Source organism: Aethalodelphis obliquidens, unplaced genomic scaffold (assembly GCF_003676395.1).
Source record: "Aethalodelphis obliquidens isolate GAN/ISIS:26980383/991018 unplaced genomic scaffold, ASM367639v1 scaffold22, whole genome shotgun sequence".
Taxonomy (NCBI): domain Eukaryota; kingdom Metazoa; phylum Chordata; class Mammalia; order Artiodactyla; family Delphinidae; genus Aethalodelphis; species Aethalodelphis obliquidens.
In genome coordinates, this window is record NW_020837966.1 from 7,529,899 (window position 1) to 7,551,087 (window position 21,189).

The window sequence follows — 21,189 nt, forward strand, 5'->3', positions numbered from 1 at the left end:
GGCACAAATAAAGCTTAATTTTGCATAGGAAAAGAGTGCTCTTCAGCAAAAGATTACATCCCAAGGTTCAGCAAAGTGTCTTGCACAACTTTGATCAAAAGGCCAATTACCAGCACCTCTACCATGGCTTCAAGGTATAGGTGGTAGAGATCAGGAGAACAAAAGGGTTGGATTGGATTTCTATTTAAGGAACCTAACAAGCTTAAAAATAAAATATAATGTGTCTTTTTCCATTTGGTAGGAAACCACTTTCCCCTACACTGAAAATAAAACTTTATATGGTACACTGTAACTTTAGAATGTTTTTAGAGTCTTGAAAATACTTTTTCTGCAGAAGTAGAAAAAGATATTGTGTTGGCCAAAAAGTTCGTTTGGGTTTTTCCAAACCATCTACAGAAAAATCCGAATGAACTTTTTGGCCAACCTAATACATAAGAGCATCAAATGCTGCTTTGGTCTTGTTACTATAAGAACTACTTTAAAGAATCTTGGTGACCATAGAAGATGATAACAGAAAATCTTAGAAGTTTATAAGATTTAAAGTTGAATAAAATAAAAATATAAATTGTTCCATCTATCCTTTATCATTCCAGAAAACAAAATTAAATATATTATTAGCTAAAATTCATATTTTACCAACATATGCACACATTATTAATATTTTAATTCACATAAACAAAGAGAAACTAATAACCTCGAGTTTATGTTAATCTCATTTTATTAAGAAAGCTCTTCCTTCTGCTTGGTTCACACCGGTGTAACTAGTCCAAAATTAACTTCATTAATAGGAAAAGTCACTTCTTCCAGCAGGGAAAATAAAAGCCTAAGCTTTGACCTTGGACAGCTATTAGTTACAAAGAAAAATTAGAAAATAGCATACTCCAAATATAATGTTTTACTGAAAGCATGCAAACTTATTACTGAGACCCTAAACAATATTCCATTCTATCTGAACATACAAATTAAATGTTATTTTCATTCTCAGAATTGTATCAGACAACAGGTAACTTAACTGAGTAAAATTTGTATATGCTCATTTTTGCTAAACAATTAATTCATAGCAAGGCCATTTAAAACAAATATACCCCAAGACATCTATATGTCAACAGAAAAGACCAATATTTCTTAACTAAAGTGAATGACATTAAGATACTATACATAGAAAATCCTAAAAATGCTGCCAGAAAACTACTAGAGTTCATCAATGAATTTGGTAAAGTTGCAGGATTCACAATTAATACACAGAAATCTCTTGCATTCCTACACACTAACAACGAAAGATCAGAAAGAGAATTAAGGAAACAATCCCATTTACCACTGCATCAAAAATAATAAAATACAGTAAATCCCCTACATATGCACCTTCAAGCTGCAAACTTTCAAAGATGCGAATGTGTATCTGGTTCCAGCAAGGAACCAGAAACTGTGCCACCAATGTCAGGTGTAAATGAAATTGCAGCTTGCCCTCCATCTCCTATTGCTGATGATCCTTCAGCTCTACCATCTCCCACCTCTTCTCCCTCCTCCAGTCAGTAATTCTTGCCTGTTCACCTGATGCCAGCCCCTCTAATGCCAGCTGTTATACTGTACTACTGTATTTTTCAAGGTACTGTACTGTAAGATTAACAATGTTTTCTTTATTGTTTCTGTTTGTTTTTTATGTGTTATTTGTGTGAAAAGTATTATAAACCTATTACAGTACAGTAGTATATAGATGATTGTGTTAGTTGGGCACCTAGACTAACTTCGTTGGACTTACGAACAAATTGGACTTACGAAAGCACTCTTGGAACGGAACTTGTTCATATGTAGGGGACTTACTGTACCTAGGAATAAACCTACCTAAGGAGACAAAAGACTTTTACTGTGAAAACTATAAAACACGGATGAAAGAAATCGAAGATGACACAAACAGATGGAATGATACACCCTGTTCTGGGATTGGAAGAATCAATACTGTCAAAATGACTACACTACCCAAGGCAACCTACAGATTCAATGCAATCCCTATCAAATTACCAATGGCATTTTTCACAGAACAAAGAACAAAAATTTTTAAGTTTGTATGGAAAGACAAAAGACCCCAAATAGCTAAAGCAATCCTGAGGGAAAGAAATGGAGCTGGAGGAAAGAGGCTCTCTGACTTCAGACTATACTACAAAGCTACAATCATAAAAACAGTATGGTACTGGCACAAAAACAGACATATAGATCAATGCAACAGGATAGAAAGCCCAGAAATAAATCCACTCACTTATGGTCAATTAATCTATGACAAAGGAGGCAAGAATACACATTGGAGAAAAGACAGTCTCTTCAATAAGTGGTGCTGGGAAAACTGGACAGCTACATGTAAAAGAATGAAATTAGAACACTCCCTAACACCATACACAAAAATAAACTCAAAATGGATTAAAGACCTAAATGTAAGGCCAGATATTATAAAACTCTTAGAGGAAAACATAGGCAGAACACTCTTTGACATAAATTGCATCAATATCTTTTTGGATCCACCTCCTAGAGTAATGAAACTAAAAACAAAAATAAAGAAATGGGCCTAATTAAACTTAAAAGCTTCTGAACAGCAAAGGAAACCATAAACAAAACAAAAAGACAACCCACAAAATGGGAGAAAATATTTGCAAACAAAGTGACCAACAAGAAATTAATCTCCAAAATATATAAACAGCTCATGCAGCTCGATATCAAAAAAACAAACAACCTAATCAAAAAATGGGCAGAAGAAAGATCTAAATAGACATTTCTCCAAAGAAGACATACATGGCCAAAAAAGCACATAAAAAGATGCTCAACCTCACTAATTATCAGAGAAATGCAAATCAAAACTATAACGACATATCACCTCACACCTGTCAGAATGGCCATCATCAAAAATCTACAAACAATAAATGCTGGAGAGGGTGTGGAGAAAAGGGAACCCTCCTACACTGTTGGTTGAAATGTAAACTGGTACCACCACTATGGAGGACAGTATGGAGGTTCCTTAACAAACTAAAAAAATAAAACTACCATATGATCTAGCAATCCCACTCCTGGGCATATATCCACAGAAAACCATGATTTGAAAGGATACATATACCCCAATGTTCACTGCAGCACTATTTATAATAGGCAAGACATGGAAACAACCTAAATGTCCATCAACAGATGAATGGATAAAGAAGATGTGGTGCATATACACAATGGAATATAGCCACAAAAAAGAATGAAATAATGCCATTTGTAGCAACATGGATGGACCTAGAGACTGTCATACTAAGTGAAGTAAGTCAGACAGAGAAAGACAAATATCATAATGGTATCACTCATATGTGGAGCCTAATTTAAAAAATGATACAAATAAACTTATTTGCAAAACAGAAACAGACTCACTGATTTCAAAAACAAATTTATGGTTACCAAAGGGGAAATTTGGGAGGGAGGGATAAATTAGGAGCTTGGGATTAACATACACACACACTACTATATCTAAAATACATAACCAACAAGGACCTACTGTATAGCACAGGGAACTCTATTCAATATTGTAATAACGTACATAGGTGAAGATTCTGAAAAAGAATGAATATATGTATATGTATAACTGAATCACTTTGCTGTACACCTGAAACTAACAAAACACTGTAAATCAACTATACTTCAGTAAAATTTAAAAAATAAAAAATAAATAACATTAAAATGAGGTATTTCAATTAATTTGAAATCAAACACAGTTTCCAATAGCAGACAGTACAAAAGATAACATCACCCCTCATTTGAACTATAAAATCTCAAACTTTTGGATTATTTATTTCTTCAAATTATAGGCTCTTTATTGTCAAATTCAGAATCCTTTGATATTTTCTTAAAACAGATGAAATTTGCTTTCTTCCCTTAGGGAAATGCCAGACTACAGTATATCTGAGAAATACCATTAAATTAGTTTAATTACTTCATGTTGACTTGATAAGTCGCTGCTCTTTAATGCAAAAACTGCCACTTGTAATTAATGACTCTTCGTACTGCTTCAATTGATCAAATGTCTAATACACATAAAACATTGAAAGAAATTCTGTATATCTTACAGCAATTCAGTAGCGAAGTCTTGTCCCAGGGGTATGTAAATCTGAAGTACAAGAAACCTCTGGATCAGTCCAACTAAAACGAGAGGGGGAAAATATACATTTATATGTCCAAACCATTTATATGTATATATAAACAAAACAATCACATGTCATCAACAAGCTGAAGCTTTTATCATTTCAGTAATACACAGAACTGCAACAGCACTACCCCTGAGTTACAACCTCATTATAAAAGCAAAAAAAATGATGAACTCAAATCAAACTCTAACAACAAATGCTGTCTTTTAAAGTCGCATCTATGGGCTTGGTGAAATTTTAATGAAAATTTACAAAATAATAATTTTTTATTTACTATTTTTATTAGGTTGCAAGAAAGTGCACACATTCAATAGACACATATAAAATTGAACTACGGACTCTCATTAAGGCAGTTATAAAAGCATGTGGCAATTATTTTAACTGTACTTAACTGTACTTAACAACTGAACGAAAAACAATAGATCAAAAAAACAGTTCTAATTATGACAACTGCAGCTGAAGGTTTGATGAGCTATATCTAGTTCATATGGTTTTAAATGTGTCTAAAATGAGATGGATGAACATATTTTCTGTTATAAGACCTTTTGCTAATTTAATACATTTTTGATTAAGTTAATGCTCACAAATTAAGACCTGATAGTTTTTATTCCCCATCACGAGCTTCACCTGGATTAAAAAAATATTTGGAGAAAGACCTATGGTACTTTTGATAACTGAAGTCTACAACTGCTTCAAAAATCAACTGATTTCACATTACCTCTTCAGACCCATTCACTTAATTCCCTTCCTCTTAGCTTTTGAACTTTTGCTTGATCTCTCAATTATGATGCTCTTAATAAACGTTTTAGTATCACTTCCTCCTAAAACATGACTTCTAGGAACTTTTTTCCCAATGTGAGACACTGGGTAGGAAATGAAAATGTCGATATATCTGTGAACCTCTCCTACAAATCTAACAGTACAGGCCAATATGTGGAGAAAGGCCTCAAGGAAGGCAACTGGTCTAACATGCACGTTATTTTCTGTTTATTCCAACTTAGTAGACTTAACAAATTTAAGTCTTTTAAAGTAACAGTACATGTTTGGGTAGTCTATATATAAAGATCTTCTGGTTTAGAATTCCTATGATAAAATGTTTTACAACATTCTTGAACAACTTAAACAGTTCCTATATTTTACCCCAAATCTAGTTTTGAAACAAAACCATATTTGACTGAATGTGCTTAACATTTTAAAAATCAAACATACAAAGGTAACTTTTACTTAAAATACTAAGCTTATAAACGGCTGCAAAGAGCCAACAGCAGAGTAAGCAACATAATGGAAATAGGGGTAACAGCCTCTGAACTTAGAAAATTCTCTAGGAATCAGATTCTACCATATTTATGGGAAAAGCCAACAAGACAAACAGAGTTCTGGATTACAAAACCAAAATGAGATACCAAAATGAGGCCAACTTAAATAAACCACTGTTAATCAATCTATCTCTCTCTTGCATCTTCCATTGATTGGACCTACAGTATTTTTCCATTGCACAAAGGCCCCCATAAATAGAGCTGAGAGAGCACTGGGATAAATGAAGTCACTCTTTACAAAAGGTCCCTAATTTATGTCACAAATCTCACTGAATCAGCACTGTTCTCTTCAAACACAAAGAGCTACACATATAGGGCATTTTTGTATGAACACTTTTAGATATGAAAGATGTTTGCCCCCCCAAAGAGAGCTTTGTAACTCAACTCTCTCACGTATAGAAGCCCTGGTTTCCAAAAGGCTTCACTTCTAAGATTAAAATAAGTACAATACCATATGGTGATCATCTGACGAAGAAAAAAGTACATTAATAACATTTGACATACACTGATCCTGTGTGTCAGAAATGCTAAATAAACTCTACAGTAACATTTTTTTCCCAGTGGCCTAGTAAATATAAACTGACTCCTCATGTCTACATGATATTTAAAATTTGAATTTAAAATCTACATTTAAAATGCTGAATGTGAAACTATTGTTAGTCAAAAACGCCCATCAAGTACATAAAATTCATAAAAATTCACTCTTTTTACTGAAATATCCAGGTTTCTGCAGTTTTATAATCTCTTCTCTGCCTGAGACAGAAACTACCTCTATGTTTTAAGGGGTCAGACCCTTTCTTCTTTCGAATATTTTAAGACACATTTATCTGGTAAAACACCATTAGGTTTTTAAACAGTGGTTTTTACAGTTGTTTCATTACAGCAAATGACAGTTGTATATATATACCTCAATATACATTTTGCAAGTGTTACACTGTCCAAAGAGTTGGGAGTAGACCACAGTACAGTAATCCTTTATAAGTGACCTGATAAATCATGACTGAAGATATTTCCCGGTTCTATCACAGCCCTAGCACAAACAGCGCACTAAAGTACACCTTTCCCACTGCAACACAGAGAACAATTATCCCTTCATCATGTGTTATTCCATATACCTTGGGCAAATCAGAAAACCTGTTCGGGACTTCTTATTCTTCATGTGTAAAACTGAGTTGATAATTTAGGTTTACCCCTCACAGAATCATTTGTGTAGATTAAATTAGATCTATCCTTTAATAAAGATTCACTGAACATATACTATATGCAAGACTCAGTGTTGAAGCTTTTGTAGTGAATAAGACAGGCATGGTCTTATTCTAGTACCCTCTTAGAACTTATATACTAGTTCCATGAAGGAGAAGGTCAGGGTGCTATGAAAGCATATAATCCTGGGTCCTTGAGAGGAAGAGGACGATGAGTGAAGGTTTTCTTGAAGAAGTAACATTGGAATTCAGCTGGGAAGAACAGCAGGGATTGACTGGGCAAGGAAGATAGGGGTAGAGGAGAGGAATAAATACTGCAGGGAGAGGGAGTACTCCATCATGTGATGGAAGAGGCTATAGTAGATTGCATGAACTTAAAGGCCTAAAGGACTGGTAGGAGAGACAGAAGGGGAAAAGTAGCAGGGGATAAGTCTGCCAAATAGCCAGGAACTCAATTACGTGGGGCCTTGAAAGCCATGTGAAGGATACAGGTCATCCTAAAATCAATGGGAAGCCACTCATCCATTCACTCATTTACTCAACAAAGATTTACTGAATGTCTACTATGTGCCAGGCACTGTTCTAGGTGAACAAAATAGACTAAATTTCTGTGCTGGTAGGCCTTAGTTTCTGGTGATGATGAAAAAAACAATAAAAGAACATAAACAGCATGTTAAATGGTGATAATTACTATAGGAAAAGGGAGAGCAGGGTAAAGGGGATTAAGAATGGGGAAAGGATACAAAGCACAGGTTGTAATTTAAGTATAGATCAGGATGGGTCCTCACTGAGAAGGTGACATTTTATTTGGTAAAGGCCTGAAGAGGGGGAGAGAGTGAGCCATGTAGCTATTTGGGGAACAAAAGCCCTAGGTAGAGGGTGCGGCTTGTGCACCAGAGCTAAGGTGCTAAGGTACCAGACTATGGTTGAAAGGAGCAAGGAGACCTGTATAGTTTGAGCAGAGTGAAAAAGGAAATAGTAATAGCAGGTAGAGTTAAAGTTAAGTAAAAAGAGTGAAGAGGGCAGCAGATACCACAGGGTCCTAAAGATTTTGGGGTTTTACCCTGAGAAAGAGGGAGTATTTTCAGCAGAATCACTCTGGCTGATAAGTTGACGACAGACTGTAGGGAGGCAAGTCAGAAACAGGGAGACTAATTAGAAGACTACTGCAATAATCCAAGCATGAGATAATGGTGGCTTGGACCAGGGTGGTAGCAGGGAGGTGGCAAGAAGTAGTCAGACTCTAAATCTAATTTAAAGATAGAGCCAATAAGATTTTCTAGATGAAAAAAAAGGAAAAATCAAGCTGATTTAAGAGTTTTTGGTCTGAGCAACTGAAAGACAAATTGCTAACAACTGAGATGGGGCAGTCTGCAGGAGGAGGAAGAAAAATTTCTAGGGTAAAGCTGTCCAAGTATAAATGTCAACTAAGCAACTGAATATACAAATCTGGAGTTTGGGACACAAGTCAGAGATGGAAATGTAAGCTAGTATACAACAGAGATGATATTTAAAGCCATGAGGCTAGAGCCCAAAACCAAAGGAGTAAATGTAGTTCAAGGTCAAGAAGGTCAAGGACTGAGTCCAGAGGCATTGCAGCATTAAGTTGTGTTGGGGAGAAGAGGAAGAACCATGAAAGGAGACTAAGAATAAAGACCAGCAAAGTAGGAGAAAAAAAACTATGAGTATGGGCATCCTGGAAGATGAGTGAAGAAAGTACTATATCAAGGAGGAGTGTGTCCCCTTTGTCAATGCTGCTGTTAAGTTAAGCAAGATGAGGGCTGAAAACTGGCCATTGGATTCAGGAACAGAGAGAGTACTAGTGACTCTGACAAGAGCAGTATCAGTAGAATAGTGAAGTCAAAGTCACTGAAGGGTTTTAGAAAGAGGAAGTCATAATGAGTTTATTTAAAGAAAAAAAGACCAAAAGTTGGGGCAGGGGGAGGCTGAGAGGAACCTCATAAAGATGACCTCATCCACCAGAGCAGCTGAAACTTAGATCAACACAGGGCTTCAGGGATGCTGATCCCGACAGACACACCATTTGATTCAGATGCCACAGGCAGAGAAAACAATGGTTTCAAACATGAGCCTCAAACAGAAAGTCCCCGGAGAGACCATCCAAATGATAGATGTTTACATGTAACAGAGCTTCTTCTCATTATGGGCAACTCTATATAACATGTTCCAGCATTAATAGCAACATGGATTTATTTATTTAACTGGCTAATGATTTACAAGTCTCATTATCAAGGCCAAATGGTTACCAGGAGAAATTATAACCTAAATTGTTATAGTTTCTTAGTATGGCGAGTTTAACAAAATTACTAAACACCAACTATATATGACACACTAAGTTAGGGGTACAAAGTAGATGATGCAAGAGTCCTGCCCTGGAGAAGTACACAATCTGATAATCAGTATCACACCTTCCTTTATTTGATCAGATGCTGAGTTTAAAAAAAAAACTTTGACATATTTAGAGATGCTCAAGTACAATTCAGAAATATTGCTATTTAAGTGAAAAGTTAAAAATACTGAATTTCACTATTAGACTTTCTTCACAGGTACTTAATATAGTAGGAAACACATACAAGGTACCTAATGTCAAGTTGGCATAAATAAAGTGGATGTTTACTCTTAAAATAGGAATACATAATGGTAACTGAACTTAATTTAGAAATGTTAACAGAAAGCCAATTCTCTATTCAAGGCATGCCATTAAATTTAAAGTTAACCATAACAATGTCACATAGAAGGTCATTTTATACAAGTGAAAATAACTATAAATTCCCATTATCAAAAATTCCAAATAATCTTAAAAACATTGGTGCAGGACAGACTATATAAACTGTTTCATTTGTTACAGGGCTGCACATGCTACTGAAAAGCCAGATTAATTTTTAATTACAGGGCATTGTGCAAGAAATACATTAAAAGATTCTTCCCTTTCTTCCAATTAAAACTATCATCTTTCCATTTTTAAAAAGCAATTATAACACATTAAATTTGTTTTATTTCTAAACAGAAACTTAGATAAAAGTGGGAAAGGGGAGCTTGTCTTTAATCACTGAGCATTTGGTAGAGGAGAAATCTTTCTCAGAGCCAACTGAGAAACGTTACTAGAAGTGATTTGATTTTGTCAATAACATCATCATATGCATAGATGCTGACGGCATCATATGGAAGGAGAAGCCAACAGTAAGAAAAAACAAAAGAACATTGGTTTAGAATAAAGTTATGTTCCTGTAAATCAAATGTATCTATTTTACAAAGTCAATATTCTTAAAAAAAGATGGACCATGTTTCCTGTTAAAGAATAACTTACAGTTTCAGACATGTTTCCATGGCTCATCTTAGTTCACTTTATTTATCAGTACAAATTTATGCAGAAATGACAAAAATCTTTGCTATTAAAAAATGCAAACTATGAGGAAATCATGATTTTAAAATGGTAGTAAATTAAAAAAAATTATTTTAACAATGATTACCCCTTCTCTTTGAGGTTCTGTTTCTTATTTTATTTAGAAAGATACCACTTTAAAATAAATCATCTTCCATCTATAATTTCTATGGTTTGGTTTATGTCTTAGAAATCTAAAATATGCATGTAGTAGCTTGAAATAGTAGATAAAACACACAGCCTATAAAAGTTTAGAAAACCGAATTAAAATGAGAAAATCAGATACCAAGAATAGGTCTTTTCATAGTCCCTGGTACACAATAGGTATTCAATAAATGTTCTTAATGAATGAAGAAGTAAAGAATGAATGTAAAAAAACAGCTGGTTACCTACATTTGCTAAGTCACAATAGTTAAATATTGGATACAGTTAATGAAAATATGATTAAGCATTTTGATAAATTATATTTCTTAAATCACATCAGTGTACACAAAGCCTAATTTGGTAGCAGAGCCTTGAATTTTAACCCCAGTGTGGCCAAAAACTGGGCTTCTGATCATAAATTTAGGTGATCTCTCAGGGTTCCTTCTGCTTTAAAACTCTGATCCTCATTTCCAAAGTAGGTAAGAATTGAAGTCTATTTTTGGGGTTTTTGTTAAATCACATATTCATATCTTTACTCATTAGATACTGATATTTCTAAAGGTATATAAGTTGATATCTTACTAAATAATGCCTTATATAGTATTTTACATAAATTTTTTTCTCACAAATTGATTTACGATAATTTAGGAACTCATGGTCTCTTGATGAGGAACCAACCTCAGTGTGTTCATCTGTAAAAGAGCTATTGTGAGGACTGAAAAAATTAAAAAATATGAAATGCTTAGAAAGTCATTGACACACAGTAAGTGCTTAATAAATATCATTACTAGTCTAATTAATTGAATAATCTTCTAAATCTTCTTTAACATATAAGTAAATTTCTAATAAACAATGAAGCAGAATCTCTTTTCAAAAGCCTGGCATAAAGTTACTCTCTAAATTACAAAAAATCTTATTACATCGACAGATGCCAGTAAAAGTCAAACTAATAGGCCTGTTTATGAGACTTAAAAGTGTAATGTTAAGCATCAAATGTTAAGCTTCAATATTAAAAGTCTTACTTACGGATTTGCTTATTCTCCTTTGGTAACTGAATTTTATTTGTTTGGCTGCTGCCTTCCAGGACAAACACAAAACTTTTAACTTCTTTATCAAATTCCTACAGAACAAAAATGAAAACAGTGGTAACTGCATATTTTATTTGACTTCTATTATAAAACTGGAGAAGCAAGCCCACAGAAAAAGCCCTACACTGAAATGACTTAAAATAAGCCCAGGCCTTGATGATACTCTTACACTGAGACTTGCTGGGAACTGGAATATAAAAGCCACCCTTAGCCACTTGGAAATTCTCTACTATATCAAGACACTCTTCCTCTAGATGATAAAAAGTTCTCCAACTTCAGGGATTCCCAAGTTACTAATTTAAAGTTTCCAGAGTTTAGTTACCCTTTCCCTCCTTTAACCTATGTGTTTCTGTCTAATAGCATAGGCTGAACATCATTTTCTGTTAACAGTACAATAAGCCATCTAATCTATGTTGTATCCAGTTTGGAAGTTCCTTGGTTTCAAGCCATGGCTCATATAGAATTAATCAGTGCCTTATTTTACTAGTCCTCTAACTTGAAGTTCTATACATCATTTACTTAAAATCACTACAAATTAAAGTGTTACAACTAAGGTTACCTAAAAAATGAACAGAAACAAAACAAGCTTGGAAATGAAAAACTTACACATGAGAGTCTAATTTCCATCAGTCAAAGTGCTACTGTAAATGGTTATTTTTTTATCTTGGATCAAATTTCCAATCTTTAAGTATAAAGACTCCTTTTTCACGATAAAATATTTCATACATCCTCCCACTCTTCCTTTTTGTATATGTTAAGAAATACATCGTAACTAATGGCTGCTAAGAATTAACATTTAAATAAAATTGCATCATATCCATCACAATAGCATCTCTTATGTCTTCCAAATGAACATACACATCAAGTGTATTATTTCGTCTACACACAAGCTGGGCATATACTAAAACCTTTCAACAGCTTACCAAAATCTTGAGCATGGCCACAAATCCTTGTGTAGTCTAGCCCCTGCCCAGTTTTTCAAACCTCATCTCCTGCCTCGCACTCTCCCTCACTCTGAATCCTAGCCTCTGTAGCCTTCTAGCAGTTTCTTAAAAATTCTAAGCTCCTCCAAAGCAAGGACTTTGTACCTGCTTTTCTCATTGTCTGAAATGTGCTTCTCTCTATCAGCTCCACCTGGTGCCTAGTTAGTTCTCAGAGATCAAGTATCATTTCCTCAGGGAAGCCTTACCTAATCTCTCTGCTCTGTATCCTCACAGCCACATTTAACTTTAATTCATAGCAAGAGCTATAAAATTTTGATCAAGTCACTTAACCTTACTATGCCTATAATATAGGCATAAGGGTACCTTGTGAGATACAAGGTTATTGTATGGATTATATAACATGTAATGTGCTGAATCCTATGGCTGGCAAATAGTAAGCACTCAATTAAGAGTAGTTTAAAAAAACTATCCATAGAAAAAAGTCCCTAGAAAGGTGTTTTTCTCTCAACTGTACAAGAGAGAAGAGAAAGAGGAAAGAACAGGGAAGGATAGAGATTTTTAGATCTGGTAGCAGCAAGATGAGGTAGTTTCTACCTGCTGACATCAGTTTTCCCTGTGAAATGGGGGGTGAGGTCTTCTGGTGAATGAATGAGGAGGGTCTGTCCTGGGTGTGGGATGGGGATGGGGGTAAGAAGTTAGTGGCTGGAAACCTGAAGATAATGGAGAAAGAACCATTTTAGAGAACAAGAGAACAGGAGAACTTCCGGGGCTGTTGACACTGAATTTATAGCATTATCAATCTGAGAGACTATAGATATTTTTCCAAAGGTATTGAGAAGCCCAGATGCAGGCACAGAAAAGAGAGAATCAGGGATTCAGAAATGGTTGGCGTTTGCTAGGCAGGCATGATGAAAGGACAAGGAACAGGGGCATTCGAGGTCTTGACTGGGAAGTGACTGAAATAATGGACCATGGATTCTGGGCTGGAGAGAAAAGAGTGAAGACAGAATGAGTGAGTAAGTAGGTTAACTAAGTAAATAAATCTAAACACAGGGAGAAAAGCAGAATGGTCAATGGCCTAAGAGTCTCAATTAGGTTGAAGAACAAATACAGTGGGAGTAACTAGGCAAGCAACATTAAGAATCGAAGACTGGACTCAGAGAGGGATGTCTCAAGTTCTCAGTAACTTCAGAGGCCCTGCAATTTTTGGTGATAAGGTACAAGGTGTGACAGTGGGAAAGGCTGCTGAAGTAGAGTGGAAGACGTCATCAGAGATGAAGAAATCAAGAAGCTGAGAAGCCCAGGGTTTGGAGATTTTTCCTCACAGAAACTGAAGTCACCTAAAACAGCGGCAGGACTTGGCATATAGAGATGGGTTATGAGCTGTGTGCCAAGGTCTTCAATGGCCAAGGAGGGGTGTCTGTGAGGGCTGCAGCCAATGATATCATGGAAGGGATTTGAAGTGAATGAACAGAAAAATCGGTTCTGAAATCTTACGAAGCCCTTCTTGTTATAATCTTTACTCTCATTTCTTTCCAGGATTTAGGTGGCTCTAATTTCTAACACTTACTTTCCAAATCACAGATGGACTGCCAAGGATCTTCCATTTTGCTCCAGGATTTTTTCCCTGAGCAGTAAAGATTTCAACAAATGCACCTCCCTAGGGAAAAAAAATATTAAAAATTAAAGTGAAAGACAATGCTAAGGAGGAAATACTATCCACCACATAGTCTATACCCATTGTTCCAGGCATCTGTAAGTTAAGTAGATTTGAGAGGAAACATTATCCCTCTTATCACTCCTACTTTATATCTTGATTGTATCTAAGCAACAACTGTTCTGATTCAGGTCACCTTGGATTAATGGTTTAAGAAATGTTTTTAAAAGCATGATAAACATTAAATAAACTCCATGCCATACAAACCTTACAGTCTCTCAGTGTAAGGTTCAGTTACTTCACATGTATAGTTCATGCTTATAAAATATTCTATTCAACACACACTAATGGGTTTAAACTCAACTCTCAAGCCAGGCTAATAAAATCTGATAGTTATCTCTGGCTACAAGCTTTTTAGTTACACTAACCTGAGCACCAATACCAGGTTTGCCATTTATTAACTATCTGACTTTGGAGTTACTTAACCTCTTGATTTTCTATCTGTAAAATGGGTTGTTCGATTACATAGGATAGTAAACATAAACCATCACACACAATAAAGCCTGCTGCACAAAGCAAGGGCTCATTAGTACCAGCAATGATTATTGAAAAAAAGGGCAAACTGGATAGTTTAGTACTGGGTCAATAAAAGAAGCCTGGACTTGGAGAGGGAGTGATTCTTATTTTGATGATTCCTATAAGATCTTTTTATATATTTAATACAAATTAATTTGGTGATCTATAAAATATGTACCAAAAAAATAGGGAATCATTTCCATAGGCATGCTAAGTGTTCCCTATTGTAAACCTGGGAACGTGGAGGGACATGCTCAGGTAAAAACACTAAACACATTACTGAGTGTCCATATGCTTTAATTATAAGAGAGGAATTAAAGATGATTGTCTCTAAGGAAGAGTTTATTGCAAGAAACTGAAAACCTGAAATGAGAGTAAATATGGTTTTCTTTTATGGCCTGTTAAATAATAAGCAGCACATGAGCAAATCTGTGTGACTTTCATAAAGAATTTCCTGCTTTTAATTTTTCCAAATAATATAAAGATATTTTTGCTTCTGAGTTTTAACAAGTAATCACTTGAAGTTAAGACATTTACCGTCTTCTGTAGACAGTACTATGTGCAAACTGTGTGTGGAATTGAATTACTATAGCTTCTGGGGTCAGGTCATATTTCACTATGAATTTTAAATGTGAGGAAGCTTTTTCTTTTTTTTTTTTAAAGAGAAAAATTCTTATACCTGGTGAGATAGAAAAATACCTCCCCCGCCCCCATTTCTGCTATCACCTGTTTCCCACAGTAGACACCTGCTTTTTTATAACAATATATTTTACCTATATTAAGCAAGAGAAACTCTCTAAAATTGTTCCAACAGATTTAATGACATCAAACGGAATAGAAGAAAGAGAACTGCAGAATACCCTGAGGGCACTCATAAGAAGGCAGGTAGTATTTGATGAAAAGGTAGAAGCAATGAAGAGGTGACCAGTGGAGGACTGCTCCGGCACAGGGACGAAATTGTTCGTAACAGCAGTACTAGGACAGCAGACAGACTGTAAATGGAGAGTGTAACCTCAGGTAGAGGTAGGAGGGGAGGGGAGAAGACTAGGGTCAAGGAAGATCAGGGAGGTGCCCAGTGAAGTGAGGAAAGCAGGAGCGCTTTGGAGACCCTCTAGGATACTCAAAGTGACTGAGGAAGACCCAGAAGCAGTTTCCCTCAGTGTGGTATTTAGACCACCTGCATCAGAATCAAATGGAGAAAGGTGCTATAAAGGTAATTTAACTAGCCCCATCAACAGAGATTCTGATTCACTCTATTTGACGTGAGGCTCAGGAAATCCGTATTTTTACAAGTACTTGTATTTTTACAAGTACTCCAAATGATCTTAATGTACCACAGCCTTTGAGAATCACTGACCCGCCCCCAATTTGGGGGGAAAAGAAAACAGCACACGGCCAAAGTGCTTATTTTCTTTCTTGGCTTAACCCATTCATGCATTCACTCTCTGCTAAATAGCTTCTGTGCCTAAATAGCAGTGTGCCTCAGTACTGTTAAAACTCAAGGTTTATAGGTCCTGCCCTTAAGGTTCTGATTCCGGAGCTCTGGTTGGGGTTTAAGGCTGCAGTTCAGTCAGAAACACAGGGAATCCCTACACCTTGAGAAGCACGGAGCTGGAGAGGGAACGTCAAATCATATGCCCACACGGCAGCTGCTTTCTTTTCTTTCTCTTTTTGGGTCAAGACCACTTATCCATTAGTTCCTTCTTACCCCGAGAAAGACAGTATTACTTGGGGGGGGGGTTCCTCTTCACCCGGACGTGAGCTATCTCACCGAACAGTACAAAGCTAGACCGGTTGGAGAGCCGTTTCCGGTTACCTGGTACTCATTTTTGAACATTCCCGCCGGGGGCCCGGGGCTTGAGGGGCACCGGAATTCAGGGCTTCCAGAGAGTAGCGTGACCCTGACGGCTGGAAATCGGCGGGCGGGAAGCCAGGGCCCGACGGGCGGGGAAGGGCTTCGTGGTCGGCCCCAACTCGGCCAGGTTCTTCTCCGCCCTTTGTCAGCTCCACCTCGGGCCCCCGACCCGAACCATCGCGGCCCCGCCTCCGGGACGCCGGAGTCTGGGAGGGGACAGCTGCCTGGGCGGGCTCCGGGCGGCCCCAGGGGACTGAGCGTGTGCGTAACCTACGTGACAGAGAGCCCAGACGCTGAACCTCCGACAACCGCCCGCCTGCTCACCGGAGAAAGGCTGGCGCGTTCTCGCCGCCGCCCAACCCCGCCCCCGAATCCGCTCGGAAGAGGGCCGAGCGGGTCGTACGTTCCGACCGCGCCCATTGGCTTCCACGAGGCGCCTGCGCGTGGCGCTGGCCGAGCTTCACGCCGACGGACACGTGAGATTACGCAGTGACGTAGGCGTTGCCCAGGCAACTGACCGTCTTTCGCTCAAAGGGCGGGACGCCGAACCTGTGACCAGGGCCCGCACTAAGTCGTGACCCGTGTCTGCAAAAAAGCCTAAACTTAACCTGGCTTAAGAGCTACCACAGGTGCTGGATTCTTCTAGGAAATCTGTCACGTCGGCTTGGTCTCTCTTCGTTGTAAACACTGATAACTGGTAGGTTGCTGAAGGAAATGGAGTCGTGGAATCATGGAACCCTCATGGAACCTTTCGCTCAAGGTTCCCAAACTTGGCTTCGTTGAGGCACTGATAGGGTCCGCCATCTCCTTTCACTGTTTCAGAAGGCCCAAGGAAGGTCACTGCACGCTTCAAAAAGCCAAGGTTTTTGCCCAAAGTAATAACTACATACGTTATTGAGCCAGGCGCTCTCTTAAGTTTAACTGGTTCTGTGTCTGAACCACTCTTACAATGTAGGTATTATCGTCCGTTTTTGGTTAAGAAACTGTGGCTCCGAAAGGTAAAATATTTTGCCTAAGGTCGCATGGCCAGTAAGTGATGGAGCTGGTTTGGAGCTCGTACCTAACTCAAAGCTGAGTTAGGTCAGTGGCTCAGGGTTAATCAGTAGTCAGGTACCACTCCTGGAGCCCCTGCTATAGGCCAAGTGGTTCACAACCCTGTGAAGTAAGGGTTAGTCTCCTTTCAGTTGAGATCACTGAGGTTCTGAGTTGATTAGGAATTTACTCAAGGATGCAGTGTTGATTTTTAGTTGTGGCACCATGGATCATGTACAGGATGAGAAAATGAATGCTTTCTGGACCTGCTTCTTGTCAGGGCTAAGAAGGAAAGATAAGGAATAAATTTACTTGAATACACTAATACTGGATGTGTACAAGATAGAGGTGGGGCTGTCACATAGCTGTAAATTGCAGTACAATATCTAGAATTCAGACTTGGTTTCTAGAGCTCAAACCTTGTTCAACAACAGTTTTTGGCAGGACTCTGCTGGGGGCTTTGGGAATTATGGTCAGTAGACATGGTGTCTATCTTATTATCTAATGGGGGACATTTATCCATCCATTCATTTAAGAGATAACTCTTAGGAATGCAGTATATTCCAGACACTATACTAAGAGCTAGGTGTATAGGGAAGGGCCCCCATCTTCGTGTAGCTTGCATATTCACGGGGCAAGGCACAATAAAGAAGTGAACAAACAAATAATTACAACTTGTGATAAATGCCATGGATCCAGTGGTAGGAATTAACATTGGAGGGTATATTAGTTTCCCGTGGCTGCTGTAACAAATTGTCACAAGCTGGGTGGCTTAAAACAACACAGATTTATTCTCTCACAGTTCTGGAGGCTGGAAATCCAAAATCAAGGTGTCAGCAGGGTAGCACCCCCTTTGGAGGGTTTGTAGGAGAATCTGACCTTTGCCTCTTCCATCTCTGGTGGCTATTGGTGTCCCTTGACTTGTGGCTGCATCTCTTCAATCTCTGCCTCCATAGTCACAGTGCCTCTTCCTCTTCTGTGTGTGTCTTTTCCTCTGTGTGTCTCTTAAAAGGACAGTTGTGATGGCATTTAGGGCCCACTTGGATAATTCAGGGTAATCTCCGTATTTCAACATCCTTAATTACATTGCAAAGACCTTTTTTGCCAAATAAGGAAGCATTCACATGTTCCAGGGGGTAGATGTAGATATCTTTTGGGGGGGGCAGGCATAGCATTTTTGGATGATTCAAGTCAACACAAAGGATGACTTGCACTATAATATAAAGTAGTCTTTCATAAATACTATAAGAGCGGAAAAAAGTACAGTGAGAGTACAGGAGGAATCTAGGGAACATCCTAAGACTTTTAACAATATACTTGAGTCTCTGAACATATTTTGACACCACGGATGAAGAGAAACCCTGAACCTTTGTCCTATGCTATTTTCTTTCTACCCCTCATCATTATATGAATTTATTTATTTATTTGTTTATCATCTATCTTCACCTGTTAGAAGGTAAATTCTATGAAGGCGAGGACTTCTGTGTTCATCATTATTTCCCATATCCTAGAGTAATGCTTGGCACATAGTAGATATTTTATAAACACATATTTGTTGATCAGATTAAAGGCACCTGTCCTTTTGAACTCACCGTGTCCAAAACAAAACTTCTCCAAACATGCGCCTTTCCTATCTTTCCCAATCTCACTAATATCACAGTGCCTCCTGCTTCCTCACTAGCTGCAATGGGCAGCCTCTAAAATGGCCCCCAATGATCTCCATCTTCTGGTAGGCATGCCCTTTGTGTAATCTTCTCCCCTTGGGTATGGACTGAACCTAGTGACTCACTTCTTATGAATACAATATGGCAAAAGTTCCGAGATGTTATTTCCATGATAAGGTTACAAAACGACTCTGATTTCCTTCTTGCTTGCCTTCTTTCACTCTGATATCCTTGCTTGCTCTGGTTTTCCCCCCTCCCATCCCCCAGCTTCCCCAGTCCTCACTCTGAAGGAAGCAAGTTGCTGTGTTAGCCCCTTGGAGAGGTGCAGGTAGTAAGGAACTGATGTCTCTGGCCAACAGTCAGTGAGGACTTGAGATTTGTCAACAGCCACATGAGTGGGCTTGGAAGTGACTCCTCCTCTGGTTGCACCTCGGGGTGACTGCATCCCTAGTGGACACCTTGATTGCAGCATAGTGAGCCTGGGTCAGAGGCACGCAGCTAAGTCATACCCTGATTCCTGACGCACAGAAGTTATGAGACAATTATTGTAAATTGCTAAGATTTAGGGTAATTTTTTACACAGCAGTGTATCTACTGCTAATATACTCCTCATACTCAGTCCACTACCCAAACCTATTCATTTTATCTAAATAATTTGAAAGTCTATTTACCTTCCCTCCACTGTTATCTCTACTCTGATTTACCTGTAATCTTCTCTGAACTACTATAATATCCTCCTAATTTACACACCATGTCAGCCACCTTTCAAATCTATCTCCACGTTTCAGTCAGTCATCTTTATAAAACACAAATTCAATCATATCGGTCCCCTGATTCTAACCCTTTTGTGACTATAGAGCCTGTCTTCCTCTCCAGTTTCTTTGTACATTATGTGGCCCCCTTCATTTTAGTAACACTGAGTTTTCTCATAGTTCTTCACGTATAACATGTTTGCTTCCACCGTAAGGCCTTTGTACTGATCTCTTGCATGGATTACTTCTGCTCCCTTCTTTCTTTGGTTAAGACCTACTTATCCTATAGAGTTTACATCAAGGGTCCCTTTCTAAGGGACTCCTCTGATATCCCTGACTAGATCAAATCCCCGGTTTATATGTTCTCATAGCATCTTAGCTCTTAGTATTATTGAAATCATTGTTGAAATTTTATATGTCTATAATATTGGCCATCTCTAATGGACTGTAGATTTCAAGAGAGCAGGGACATGTCTGTTTTGTTTACCCTTGAATCCCTAGTGCTTGGTATACTACTTCAACTGTGTACCTGGCATAACAAAATAGTAATTGAATGAATGAGTGCATGAAAGTGGGAGGAGGTGAAAGATGAATATATTCTTAAAAGACAGCCATAGGTTTTGGTGTTGAGAAAACAAGGAAAAAGCAATTGAAAACATATTAATAACCTCAATTTATTGATAGAAAAACTAGTTACAGAGTTGAAGTGATTAACCACAGTGTATCAGTAAGTCTTATTACTCAGGTGTTTTGTTTTAAAAATGACCTATTTATTCAATTTAATGCTGGAAAGAACCAGTAAAATTTACTTCAGTCTCCTTAATTCCTTGAGAGAAAGGATTGTCCAAGGCCCAGTTGTCCAAGGGTTGGGTCATCTCCTAATCCTCCTAACTCATAACAAGTTCAGGAGACTTACAGTTGGATTTTCATTAGCAAGTGTGGTATCGGGCCTGTCCAGGCATAGGACAACTCTGAAGGCAGCCCAACTTAGATCAAAGGTGTTTTGTCTATGGCGAGAACTACCCTTAACACTGACCGTGGTGGCTATAAAGCAGAAATAAGCATGTGCCCTACTTTAACAATATGAACTCAAAAGCAGAGGTAGGAAGAGATTTGATTTTATAATACCAAATAGTCTTGTTTGATGTGGGTGAATGCAAGCTGTGACCAAAAACTTGGATTTGGCTATGTCTTCAAGAATGGCTACTAGAATTCAGCACCACCCACTCACCCCCACTCTGAAACCCCAAAAAAAGCTAGCCTGCTCAAACAACTTTGCTTAAGCCAAGTTTTTTATGTACATTATAAATGGCAGTGAAACAGTTTCTCTAATTGCTACAATTTTTAAAGAAGCTGGTACAATTAGTAATTGCATTAAATTGCTTAACTTAAT

The 21,189-nt window shown here is 37.8% G+C and overlaps 1 protein-coding gene and 1 long non-coding RNA gene across 9 annotated transcripts in view; one reads left to right on the forward strand and one right to left on the reverse strand.

Annotated features, from left to right (window-relative positions):
• CFAP20DC (CFAP20 domain containing) overlaps positions 1–16,772 on the reverse strand; it is a 267,535-nt gene extending 250,763 nt beyond the window's left edge. For 2 of the 8 annotated variants that reach the window (XM_027121269.1, XM_027121267.1), the window contains exons 1-4: positions 16,673–16,771; positions 13,831–13,920; positions 11,255–11,348; positions 4,086–4,158 (exon numbers count right to left, since the gene is read on the reverse strand). In XM_027121269.1, coding sequence (XP_026977070.1) covers positions 4,086–4,158; positions 11,255–11,348; positions 13,831–13,920; positions 16,673–16,768 — 353 coding nt within the window. In that variant the 5' untranslated portion in view covers positions 16,769–16,771. Of the gene's footprint in view, positions 1–4,085; positions 4,159–11,254; positions 11,349–13,830; positions 13,921–16,201 lie in introns of all 8 variants that reach the window. The other 6 variants (XM_027121268.1, XM_027121275.1, XM_027121274.1 and 3 more) reach the window with 6 other exon arrangements.
• Positions 16,773–16,896: 124 nt separating this feature from the next.
• The window catches only part of LOC113628050 (uncharacterized), a 236,617-nt gene continuing 232,324 nt past the window's right edge, over positions 16,897–21,189 (forward strand). The window contains exon 1 of the long non-coding RNA XR_003435856.1: positions 16,897–17,045. This is a non-coding gene — a long non-coding RNA (uncharacterized LOC113628050). The remainder of the gene's footprint in view (positions 17,046–21,189) is intronic.